The following is a 13,314-nucleotide window of genomic DNA, read 5'->3' on the forward strand; positions in this document are numbered from 1 at the left end:
TATTAATACTGCAGAAGATAGAACAGTCTGCAGAATATCATATATTGTATTCTGTTATCCTAGATTCATTCACTTATCTTTTCTGTCATCAGAAAAAGCTCCTTCTGAGTCTTCTGCAGTAGTATCTGAAGAGGCAGAGATTAAAGATGAAAAAGGCACGGAGGATACTCAGGTAATTCTCCATAGTCAGCTGAGAGCTGTCCTTTTTATTTTTAATATTAGATTGGAAACCCTCTTTATTATAAAATGAGCTCACTGAGATGCTTCTGTAATCTATTCTTTTGTGCCTGAGATGTCTCAGCTATTGCTGAGATCCTGCACTTCCTCCTGAATAGCTAGGGTCCTCCTACCTTTCCTTGGCTTGGAGAAGGTGTACAGGGGTTGACAGGTCCCTTCATACTAGGTCTGTCTTCATCCAGATACTGTATCATGATGGAGCATAATTTGCTGGGACCTGGAATCTTTCTGCACAGTATGTGAAATCTGTATTTCCCTAAAAGGGATGTTGGTTAAAAATAAAATGTGGAGAGATGAAAGCAGCAAGTATAACTAGCTTAATTGAGGTGTGGCCGACTTAGAAACAGTTGGCTGATCAGGAAAGGAGTATGCTATGAGCTTTTTGTTCTTACCAATACAGCCCTGTAATCAATTTCAGACTGATTTCAGATAGAGCTGACTGTTTTCAAAAGCAGTGAAAACAAAAATTCATGGGACTCTAATACAGTCTTCTGATCCTCAGGTGCAATTCATTTTGTCAGAGGCAGTCATGCTATATTATGCTATTCATATCAGGTTCTGTTTTAAAGTAATTTCATTTCCTGTAGTTCTCTTTCTCCATTTAGATACTCATCCAGAATCTCCTTGCTCTGATAGCTAGAAGTCTCCTAATTATCATCTTTTATATTTTGATCTTAAATCTTTCCTTTGCCAACCTATGGCCATTTGAATAGGTACCAATATTGCTGTCTAGCTGAAGCAGCTTTTGCTCTGTCATGTAACCCAACCTGCACCCACATCCTCTCAGCCACAGTTGGACTTACTTATCTGCCTATTTCACTATTGTCCCCCACCAAATCTTCAATAACAATCTCTACTGCTAGGCAGCAAAATTCCAGCAGTCTGGTAAGTGCTTCAAAAGAAGGGAGGAAATATCTGATCTTTCCGGGGTTCTCTTGCAGGCTGCAGAAGAGGAAGAGGCAGAGGGGGCAGAGGCAGCAGAAGCAGCTGAAGCAGCAGAGGCAGAAGAGCCTCCTCCCCCAAAAGTAAAGGAGAAAAAGCTTGCAAACCAGTTCAACTTCATTGAGAGATCTTCAAGGACGCTTGACAACCCTTTGCGGGTACGCTGCTGCTGCATTTTCCTTCAGTGACCCAGAGAATCTTTCCTTTGGGTGGGCAAGTGGAGCATCAGTTCGTGTCATATTGTGTAATCCTTGTAGATCCTGGAAGGAGGGAAAAAAAAAGCACAACAGCTTTTCAGTATGGTAAAACAACATTTGATGATGGTAACACATTTGGGGTAGTGAAAGTGGTAACCAAAAAATTTTTGCCTTAAGGACTGTAGGACAGCCTATACAAATTTGGTGCTACTGTAAATCCTCACATCTCTTCTTGGTCCACAAGAAAATCTGTATTTGCATCATAACCGGTAATGTTTGTGCAGTGATCTGGGAATTATTTGGATGCTGAATCAATCCAAGATCGGTATTATTCTCAGTACCTGCCATGAGAATGTAGCTTCCACAGCTGGACTGTGTCACTGCAAAGAATCTCAGTGTATAATTTATGCTTTTTTATGCCTTTTTTTTTTTTTTTAATTTAGGAAAGAGCATCCCAATCGGAGCCTACACCTTGTAAAAACTTTTCAGCCAATGCTAACCAGGTATGTCCTTTTGACTTCATTAACCATTCTGGAAAATATACAGGAAAATTGTTGACTTTGCATTCCTTTACTGTGGCTTTGATTTCTGATTTGAATTGGAGAGCAAACCAACACGGTCTGCTTTTCTACCTTTATGGGTAAACTTTATTTCTAAAGTCAGGTCTCTGTTCAGCTGGTTTTCATTGATCATTCACCACCAACCCCTGGCTGGTTTGTTTTAGAAGGCTTTAAATGTTGAGAAATGGAGAACCACACTATGAAAATGGTTCTGGGCTCAGCAAGAGCTGAGCTAAACTCTTCAGGAACTGCAACTGCTTCTTAGAGGCACTGACTCCTCCTGGGACACGGCTGTCTTTGGGTTGAAGAGCACTCTGTGTTGACCCTTTTTCATCAGTGCATGGTGGGTAACCTGGAAGAACTGTGGTCCAACATTCTCTGCCTGTTCTAGGAAGTGGGAATGTGCCACTTTATTCATGATTAAGATCTGTTCCACAGTTGTTCTCCATTACTTTCTCCATCTATTAAATACATACATACGTACATACATACACACATATACATATAAATTCTACATGACATTTTACACATGAAATGCACTATCGCTTTCACTGGAAAGGGAATCCAGCCAGTTCTGCTGATTGCTACTCACAAATATTTGCAAAATATATCTGTGAGTATACACTGACAAAAAGCTTGCCTTGAAGCATATTATCAAAGTACCCTGGGAACACCCAGGAGAAAGTATTAGGTAATGATAGCAACTAAAATGCTACTGTAAGCAAGTGATAGGAAGAGAAGGGGAGGTGTCTCTGTCAAGCTGGAGATTGTAACGCAGTTTATTCCTGAGCTTGAATTCCCAGACTAACTGGCCTGAGAGCTTTCTTCTTTTCAGCTGGAGTTTCCTTCCCTTTCCTTCCCTTTCCTTCCCTTTCCTTCCCTTTCCTTCCCTTCCCTTCCCTTCCCTTCCCTTCCCTTCCCTTCCCTTCCCTTCCCTTCCCTTCCCTTCCCTTCCCTTCCCTTCCCTTCCCTTCCCTTCCCTTCCCTTCCCTTCCCTTCCCTTCCCTTCCCTTCCCTTCCCTTCCCTTCCCTTCCCTTTCCTCTTTCCTTTCCTTTCCTTTCCTTCCCTTCCCTTTCCTCTTTCCTTTCCTTTCCTTTCCTTTCCTTTCCTTTCCTTTCCTTTCCTTTCCTTTCCTTTCCTTTCCTTTCCTTTCCTTTCCTTTCCTTTCCTTTCCTTTCCTTTCCTTTCCTTTCCTTTCCTTTCCTTTCCTTTCCTTTCCTTTCCTTTCCTTTCCTTTCCTTTCCTTTCCTTTCCTCTCCTCTCCTCTCCTCTCCTTTCCTCTCCTTTCCTTTCCTCTCCTTTCCTCTCCTTTCCTCTCCTCTCCTTTCCTCTCCTTTCCTCTCCTTTCCTTTCCTTTCCTCTTTCCTTTCCTTTCCTCTCCTCTCCTTTCCTTTCCTCTCCTTTCCTTTTTCCTCTCCTTTCCTTTTTCCTCTCCTTTCCTTTTTCCTTTCCTTTTTCCTTTCCTTTTTCCTTTCCTTTTTCCTTTCCTTTTTCCTTTCCTTTTTCCTTTCCTTTCCTTTCCTTTCCTTTCCTTTCCTTTCCTTTCCTTTCCTTTCCTTTCCTTTCCTTTTTCCTTTCCTTTTTCCTTTCCTTTTTCCTTTCCTTTTTCCTTTCCTTTTTCCTTTCCTTTTTCCTTTCCTTCCCTTTCCTTCCCTTTCCTTCCCTTTCCTTCCCTTTCCTTCCCTTTTTCCTTCCCTTCCCTTCCCTTTTTCCTTCCCTTCCCTTCCCTTCCCTTCCCTTCCCTTCCCTTCCCTCCCCTTCCCTCCCCTTCCCTCCCCTTCCCTCCCCTTCCCTCCCCTCCCCCTCCCCCTCCCCCCTCCCCCTTCCCCTTTTTTTTCTTTTTCTTTTTCTTTTTCTTTTCTTTTCTTTTTTTGATAGTGAGATGATCTCAGAATTGGAGAATATAGAAATTTTGCATGAAATGTTTGAAAGCTAAAAGGAAATTTTTTTTCTTTTTGTTTTCATGTTAAAAAACATTTTAACATAAGCTGTTTTTCCCTCAACTCTTTTGCCTTCTTGTTCTTCCTTTTGCTCATAATTTCATCTTACAAAGTCTCCTGTTCTGCTTCTTCTCTCACTCTTTTCATCACATCTTTTTTTATCCTTCCCTTGATATTTGGAACATCTTTTCTTCTCATTTCCACCTGCAAGTTTATGACACAATGCACATTTTCTTGCTACAGGTTTTCTTCTACTTTCTATATTCCAATGTTTTTGTCTCCTTTGTATTTGAGTCATACTCCCTCTCTTAAGATGATGTGTCAGATTTAGATTACAATTTCTCTTTGCTGAAAGTAATATAACTGCTTCAGACACAGTACTAGCACTGCAGTACTAATGAATAATTCTCAAGTGGAAAAATTACTTTTGGATCTACTCAAGTAAGACATTCCTGGCATGTGGCTTAGCAGAAGATGTTAAACTGCTCTCAGTTTCCATTTCATCATATGCTTCAGAGTTAGAGTCCAAGATTTAAATTGTGTTAAGCAGCTACAATTTAATTTTCCAACACCACATGAGAAATGTCACAGAGCAGATGTTTAATGCATGTTTCCTATTAAACACTGTAAATTAGCAAAACAGAATATCCTACAAAAAAGAAACACCAAGGAGAGTGTTGGGAAAAGGAAATGATTAGTAATACAATACTTTGTTCTCAAGAAGTAAGACATGCCACATCAAGCTTTGAATGTATAGATTTGATCTTTCATTGTTTTGCCCACTGTTTTTCAGCTGATCCTGATGACATTACTGTTGTGAAGATAAGCTTTCTTTTTGGATAGTGTGGATTTTTTTTTTCTGGAGCATAATCAGGTCCTTACAAATTCTGCTTCTTATCTGTCTCTCAGTGGGAGATCTATGATGCCTATGTGGAGGAGCTTCAGAAAATGGAAAAGTCGAAAGAGAAAGAAAAACCAAAAGCTCAGATAGGAAAGAAAGAGGAGAAGAAGAGGGGAAAAAAGTTAACTTCACTGGAATTGCAGGTATATTTCACAGCTCTAGAAGTAGCTTGCTGAGAGTGGTAGTGAATACTTCCATCATGCAAACCAGGGGGAATGTAGCAACTTGTGCTGACTGTGCAGCAATTTCTGTCAGTTGGCATGTAACAAACCTAAGAAATGCAACTACTGTTTTTTACTAGGAACTATATTTCCAAAACAGGGATTTCTTCCATCTTTGATTTGTTGTACTTTTTATAGGAATGCAAAGCAACGTGAAGCTGTAATCTGGACTTCAAAGCTTATTTCCAAGAGCATTATCATGACTGCGTCTCATTTTTGATTAGCATATGAGGGGTAAAAGAATGAAATAAGTTGAAGCACTCTTTGACTTTATACAGACTTTTCCGTGGGATGTGGAAGCATTAAGTCTTCTAATCTGAAAGACAAAGCAATTTAGGATTTCTTCAAAATGTTACCAAAGCAATGTATTACAATAAATTTTGCTACTTTCTATTATTTTAATGGTAATGCTATATAATTATACTGTAAGTATTTTATAGTTGTATACATATAAATTTTGTATAATAGAAGCACAGAGTTTGGTTCATAGCTTGCCCCTACCATAAGCATAGCTGTATCAGTGTAACTAAGATACATCTTTGTAATGTAAGCTGGCTCCTGAAATGGACTTAAGCACTTTCATGCCATACACTGATTCGGCTGTAGAGGATTTGGCTGGCTGAGCTTTCACAGTAGCCCTCAGCCCTTAAAAGTCTTGCAGTTTAAACAGACCAGAAACATATTCTGACAGGCTTCCTCCTGTGAATAGTGCCATTGATATTCACAGTACTTTCTAAAACTAATAAACCTTTCACCTGAGTAAGTGTTGAGAACTAAGCCTGAAGTCAACGATGAAATTATGGGCTTAAAGAGTGGAGTTCTTAAAGCTCACCATTAAAATGAAATAAAAATTCTACCAGTGAAACCATATTGTTAGAAAAACAACTGCATGTTCAACTGACAACAGTGGGAAGCTGAAATCTATGCATCTACGATCCCTCCCTTTGGTACTTTGCCCTTCACTTGCAGTACTTTCCAGGGTGATTACAGGGAAACCAGAGAGTGAGTACAGTGAAAAATTGTAATGGAAATCCACTTTAAGCAGAGCCAATATTTGACATTGAAACACACTGCAAGTCTGGTGGGGTGGTTTGAAGTGTATGAAAAAGCTGCTGAATTTTCCCATCACTAACTGGAAACATACAACCTAGAGTCATCCAAAGCATCCAGGCATTACAATCTGATTACAAGTAGCTCTATACACATTTTGGAACTGTCATCATAAGGAAGATGTTGAGTTGCTGAAGTGTGTGCAGAGAAGAGCAACAGAAATGTAGAGGGGACTAAAAAAAGTGTTATGAAGAGCAGCTGAGGGAACTGGGACTGCTTAGTCTGGAGGAGAGGAGGTTGAGGGGAGACCTTATTGCACTCTACAACTCTCTGAAAGGAACTTGTAGTGAGAAGAGTGCGAGTCTTTTCTCTCAGGTGACAAGCGATAGGACACAGGTGACATGATACACCAGGGGATGTTTGGGTTGGACATTAGAAAGAATTACTTCATGCAGAAGGTGGTGAAACGTTGGAACAGGCTACCCAAGAAGAGGTGGAGACCCTGTCCTGAAGGTATTTTCAAGACGTGGATGTGGCACTAAGGGACATGGCTCAGTGACGTGACTCGGTCAGTTGGGTTGATAGTGGGACTTGATGATTCTGAAGGTCTTTTGCAACCTAGATGATTCTATGGAAATTAAAGATTGATGGCATCAGAATCTGTATTTCTAATCTCAAGTTAGCAAACGGAAAAGTGGGCTTCCAAATTCTAGCTCACAGATTATGTAGTTCTGGTTACACATAGCGATTGGATAAAAGCTTTTCCAGCTAAACATTTTCAAGGACTTTCTGCCTTTGACTGTTGCTGAAGTGGAGATGTGGAATCACAAGCAGGAAATAGAGGTGATCTGCACAATTGCTAAAATCAAGGAACCTGTGAGTAGAAGCAGTTATTGATACCCACTGTTATTTCTGTGTCAACTAAGTAGACATTGGAGCTACTGAGACAGTACTGGATTCAGCCCAAAGGGAGGAAGAGAATAAAGTGAGCAGATATTGACAGAGGTAGATGACCAATGGAAGCTCTTGCTGTAGTAAGAGGCCAGGAAAGAGAACATCCAAGCTCTGGAGCTGCAGTTTGAGATGACAGTAGAGTTAGATGAGGAATTAGAAATAATGGAATAAAATAAAGGAAAAGCAGTACTAGTACTGAGTTAGAGGCCAGAACAGATGACTGGCTGAGGAAGAAAGCAATCTATAAAAGAATGTGGACAGAGAATTTGGCAGAGAAGAGAAAGAGCTTTGATAGTTGAACAGAAGTGCACTGCTATGGGAGAAGAGGTAGAATTAGGCCATGCATTACACCGAGAATGAGGAGAAAAAGCAGGAAACAAGTGGTTTGACAAAGCAGGAGAGAGAGGCAGGTGGCAGATAAAGGAATTGAGATTACCGGGATTCTCGCTGAATGAAGGATAAGAATGATATAAAGAAGAATGCAAGTGCATAAAAGACAGAAATAAAGAAAGTATTTGACTGGAGTCTGTGACAGACTTTCAGAAATCTCTCAATCTGCCTGTCATTCAAATGGATCTAGAGAGAAGAGGGTATGCTATGCTACGTCCAAGAGCAGCAGTATAATGTTTAATCTTTTTTTCCTTAGTTTTCAGTAAGGGCAGCAAAATAGAACATGGAGAAGACTGAATACCGAAGAGAAATTATATGAAACCTGAAAATAGCTTAAGGCAGGGAGAACTAGGCAGAAGCGTTATATCTGCTTGTCCTGTTCTTACTGTTCCTGAGCCATCTGCTTATGCCTCTGATTATAGAGAGGATCCCAGCCCAGAGATAGTCTTGGTCTGATCCAGTACGACCCTCCTTATGTTATGTGAGCATAGAAATTACCTTGTTTGACATAGATGCAGAATTAAGCAGAGACTAATGCTGTTGAGTGGATGCAAGCTAGCTCCTCTTACCCTTGAGATGACAAGACACAAAATCACAAGTCTGACAATAAGGACTTTTAACAGATCTATCAAGAGGAGGGTGGAGCTATGCAATTGGTGAATAGCAAGGCCAGATGATGTATAAGTGAAGTGAAAATGATTCCACTGGTTTAGCCTTTAACAGTGCATGGCAGTAGAGTTAATTTAGAGAGGAGGAATTGGGATTAAATATGAAATGAAATAGAGTATGTGTTCAGTGAAGTAGTTTTGTGTCCAAATAATCTAAACTACTTTTGATAAGGGAAAACTTTTTTCCTTAAAAATGAAAGTACAGTAAAGGTAATCTTAAGGATCTGTAGGTCTACTGCTGTATAATGCCTCTGAGGAAATGATTAAGTGAACTGGAAGGACTGTTAATAGTACAGATTGGGAAGGACTGGTGGAGTGGAGGCTGTGTGTTTTGGAGCATCGAAAAAAGTCTCAGATGAAGTGAGGGCTTACTGCTTGAAATGAAAGGGAGAAACATGAATCTATCAGTTGGTGAGTTGTGGTGTGGATATAAAAAGAAAGGTACATTGCTAGAAAGTCTTGTGTGAGGGATAGCAGAGGAATAACATTTCTATTACATCTGTCCTACTACATTACTTCTTCCTGTGATATGCCCAGTGAGATAGCCCAGATCACAGGGTCATAATTATAATTTGGAAGCTCTTGGGCATTCACCAATTATTTTTATAATAACAGCGGAAAACCAAATGCAATTAACCTTCTTATTAGTGTTTGCCTGCTTCTGTTCAACCAAAGGACAGGATGAGTTGTTACCAACATCCTTGTCTTCATTCTACTGTTTACAGCATGTCAGTATTAAAAGCAAGTAATAAAAATGACCAGAGTATAATTCTAGAAAGTAATAGCTGCTTGACAGGATTCAATGTGAGGACCTCTGTTTGGGATTTGCAGTGGATGTTTGCGGTGTACGGAGATGTTGGCTGGGCAAGAGATGGCAACACGCCTGTACTATGTTTTCTTTTTGAAGGCTCGGAATTCTTGTAGCAGCCATATATGTGCTGCAAGAGATATGAGCTGTTATTGCAGTGATTTTAGGGTGGAGCTTGGTTTTACAATTATAGACCATCAGAAGCCTTGTTCCACGCTCCAGTTAAGTGGAGTTGCATATTGCAACTGGCCAGCTGCTGAGAGGAATATGTGAAACAATTAGTGTTAATGAATAGTACAACAAGCCCAGGACATGTGGCTAGGAGGGACAGGGAAGTGACTGTCCCTCTCTACTCTGCCCTTGTGAGGCCCCATCTGGAGTACTGTGTCCAAGTCTAGGGCCCCCAGGACCAGAAAGACAGAAATCTGTTGGAGAGGGTCCAGAGGAGGGCCACAAAGACGATCAGAGGGCTGCAGCACCTCCCCTACGAGGACTGGCTGAGGGAGCTGGGCTTGTTCAGCCTAGAGAAAAGAAGGCTGTGGGGTGACCTCATTGCAGCCTTTCAGTACCTAAAGGGAGCCTATAAACAGGAGGAGAGTCAACTGTTTGAAAGGGTGGATAACAGCAGGACGAGGGGAAATGGTTTTAAGTTGAAGGAGGGAAGATTTAGGTTGGCTATCAGGGGGAAGTTCTTTTCTATGAGAGTGGTGAGGTGCTGGAACAGGCTGCCCAGAAAGGTTGTGGTTCCCCCATCCCCAGAGGTGTTCAAGGCCAGGTTGGATGGGGCCCTGGGCAATCTGGTCTAGTATCAGATATGGAGGTTGATGGCCCTACCTGTGTGGGGGGGTTGGAGCTTCAAGATCCTTGAGGTCCCTTCCAACCTGGGCCATTCTGTGATTCTGTGACATTTATTTTCAAATTATTAATCCATTAACTATCGTAACAGATGATTCCAATAACATTATTGCTGTTCAAAAAATAATTTATGCACAGAAGCAAGTAAAACAAATGTATTAGCTGATGAGCTCTCATTACATTTGTCTTGCTAAACCAGAGTTGCCTTACAAGGAAAAAAATCAGTTTCAAACAGATCTTTGAAAAAATATAAATTAGGCCTATCACTTCTGCTGAAGATTTGTTTCAGTAAGATACAGAATAAATCAAACCTGAAATAGCAAAGGATTGAGTGAGGAAATAACTTACTGTGATAGAGTTTAGTGCCAAAAATGTTGTTATTCATGACTGCATTGCTTACAGCATAGCTACCTAATAAGAAAGCTGACTTAAAGCTCTTTTCAGTTCATCTGGATAGTTTCCTGCATTGCAGAAAACCTTCATTGAATGATTCATTGTTCCTTCATTTACAGAGTTTTGTTGTTGTTGTTTTTCGTTTAAAGCCTATTTCCCACTGACAACAACAACAAAAAGATTTCATAGATGTTTCAGGACCTAGCATTCATCTTTGGGAACACAGTAAAGTAATCCTTGTCTTCTGCTCCACAGTTCAGAATAGATTCTCAGGTTGGAAATTCAGAAAGCTTGTGGTGCAGTTTTCATTGCATATGTAAGAGAAAAGATCTACAGTACTGCTCGTGTCTGATGGGTACAGCACTGCCATCCTTTCCCAGCTCCTTCCCACAGCACAAGCATGTTAAAAAGAAAAGAGTTTATCCTACTTAGCAGGTGAATGGAAGACAGCGTATATAGCACACCTGATGAACCAGCAGCGCTCCAGGGGATCCATTCCTTATACCCAGTAACTATTACTTTTTCAGTGTTCATTGCTCTTCTCTTTCTCTAAATCAAGCTGTAACCTTTTGAGCACTTAACCTCTGTCAGTGAAGCTCACTTAGAGCAATATGCTGGTGGCAGCCCACGCCATTTTTGTATCGTGACCCCAATATTGCTGGAGAAGTGTTAGCAAAGGTGAATTGCTTTTTCCTCCCCTCCCCCCCCCCCCAAAGTATTTTAGAGAAAGGCATCTTACTGTAGAAGCAGTAGTAGCAGAAGCAGTAATAGCAACTTAGAGTGGAAAGGGTGAAACCTCAGCAACTGAGAATATTGATTTCTGCTTGGGATGTTTCAAGTATCCTCTTTCTTTCCCTCTTTAATTTTTTCAATACTTATGAAGTTGTAGTGTCTAGGGAATATTTTGCAGAAAATCAAACTGTGTTAAAATTTAAAAATATACATCCCTGTGCTTTCTGAAATTCTGAATGTGACAGTAAACTGTGCACTTCTCAAGAAGTCCTCCCACTGACCTGGGGAAAAGCTGAAGAATGTAATAGTGATCACATTATGTGGTTGGGGCTCTAACCACAAGTGAATGTGTAAGAAAGGCTAAGAACACAGCAACTGTGTGTCGTATCCCTCCCTGACCCAGATATTCTTCCAGCATTCAACTACTTTCAGCTTTTTTTCTGGAGTTGATGTTGTTTGGCACATAGATAGAAGTATGTGTTCAGTCTTCCCTGAATCCATGTAAAACTTTTGCATCTGCTACACCCTTTGGTAGGGAGTTGCACAGATGTCATCCTGCTGTGAGTCACCTCATTTTCTTTGTTTCTAAGTTGACTTCCACTAACTTTTCTTGACAGCTCTGGTTTTGTATTGGAAAAGGCAATGACTAGTCAGCCACTGTCCATCCTCTCAGGACTATCTGGGACTTCAGAGAATCATAGAATGGCCTGACTTGAAAAGGACCTCAAAGATCATCTAGTTTCAACCCCCCTGCTATATGCAGGGTCGCGAACCACCAGACCAGGCTGCCCAGAGCCACATCCAGCCTGGCCTTGAATGCCTCCAGGGATGGGGCATCCACAGTCTCCTTGGGCAACCTGTTTCACTGTGTCAGTGGACTTCACAGACTTGTCTCATGTCTTTCTAAGCCAACTGTTCTCCAGACTCGCAAGTCCCAGCCCACTCAATTTTTCATGGCACAGAAACTATCCTGGATCATGAGTCACCTCTACTCCCCTTCTGTGAACTCTTCCAAGTTCTACTTTATCTTTTCTGAAGTGGGAGAAGACTGTGCACATTAACAAAGATAGAGGCAAACTATGTAATCATAAAAAGTGTTGCAGATTATAGAATTGTTTTTCTTTTCTTTTTTTTTCTTTTGTCCTGTCACCTTTCCATATGGGTTTTATGCTCTTTGCCACAAAACTTGTCTCTCTTGTGCCTGTTCAGGGCGTTCAAAAGAAGCAGAGGGTTGAGATGGTAATCCAAAGCCGTATTCTTGGTTCTGATTGTGACTGTGCAGTGTAGTTTTGGCAAGTTGTTTCATTTTTTATTTTTATGTTTAGGACAACCTCCAGGCTGTGCCAAGGATGACAAGTTTCTTTTTACTGTCTTGACTGTGGGGGAAATCATACTGTGCTGGCAGTCACTCGTTCCTGGCAGGGGTTTGAAGATAAAAAGCTTTGAAACCCTGCTGGGGCTTAGGGGCAGCAGTAGGATTTAGAGGAGGATTCAGGTCCTTGGAGCAACATGCTGTTTTGCATATACTTTGGCATTCTCACACCATTTTGCAAAGCTGTTCTGGCACTGCCCTCACAGTCCCAAACTGTCTGGGGAACTTTAAGCTCTGTCCCTCCAGTTGCTGGTGTGAAGATTTTGTCCTACTTCTGATTAGCCCAGTTTGAATTTGCTTCTGTTCACTCAAACACGTGCACACAATAGAGAACATACTAATACAGAAAAAATAGTTAGGAATAGAGTTTAATAAGAAGATGAGATAAGAATGTTGTGATCAGGCACAGAGCTCAGTCAGACAAGTATAGAGTTAACTGGGACCACTGGCCTTGCAAAATGCCATTCCCCAAGAGGTCTCCCTTGCTATACCTGAAGCACTACTTGCATACATTCCCACATGCAGGTTTGCCCACTTTCGGTGTTCCCTAGTGAGGAGGGTCAGATTTTCCAGAGTATCAAAGTGTTTTCCACAAAAGCTGGACAGCCAGCTGCCCTTTGCATGTCTATTATATATACTGTATGAGTTCATGGATCTGTGCGTGAATTGAGCTGGAATTAACAGTGAACCATGATGAGATGGTTTTGGACCTGCTCCAAAAGCTGGATGCTCACAAGTCCATGGGGCCAGATGGATTGCACCCTAGAGTGCTGAGGGAGTTGGTGGATGTGGCTGCCAAGCCACTCTCCATCATCCTTCGGCAGACCTGGCGAACCAGGGATGTCCCGGCAGACTGGAGACAGGCAGATGTGACACCCATCTTCAAAAAAGGCCAGAAAGGTGATCCTGGTAGCTACAGACCTATCACCTCAGTGCCGGGGAAGGTCATGGAACAGATAATCTCGGGACCAGTTAAAAATCAACCAGTAGATCAGGCCCAGTCAGCTTGGGTTTACGAACGGTAGATCCTGTTTGACAAACCTGATTTCATTCTATGACAAAATGACCCGCTTAGTGGATGAAGGTAGGGCTG

General features: G+C 41.3%; 1 protein-coding gene across 3 annotated transcripts in view; it reads left to right on the plus strand.

The window, feature by feature from the left end:
* The window catches only part of DNAI1 (dynein axonemal intermediate chain 1), a 135,036-nt gene that overhangs the window by 19,840 nt on the left and 101,882 nt on the right, over positions 1-13,314 (plus strand). For all 3 annotated transcript variants that reach the window (XM_003642965.6, XM_015277448.4, XM_040656597.2), the window contains exons 6-9: positions 93-172; positions 1,179-1,337; positions 1,820-1,879; positions 4,787-4,921. In XM_003642965.6, the coding sequence (XP_003643013.1) occupies positions 93-172; positions 1,179-1,337; positions 1,820-1,879; positions 4,787-4,921 (434 nt within the window). The remainder of the gene's footprint in view (positions 1-92; positions 173-1,178; positions 1,338-1,819; positions 1,880-4,786; positions 4,922-13,314) is intronic.

The sequence above is a fragment of the Gallus gallus genome, chromosome Z (genome assembly GCF_016699485.2).
Source record: "Gallus gallus isolate bGalGal1 chromosome Z, bGalGal1.mat.broiler.GRCg7b, whole genome shotgun sequence".
Taxonomy (NCBI): domain Eukaryota; kingdom Metazoa; phylum Chordata; class Aves; order Galliformes; family Phasianidae; genus Gallus; species Gallus gallus.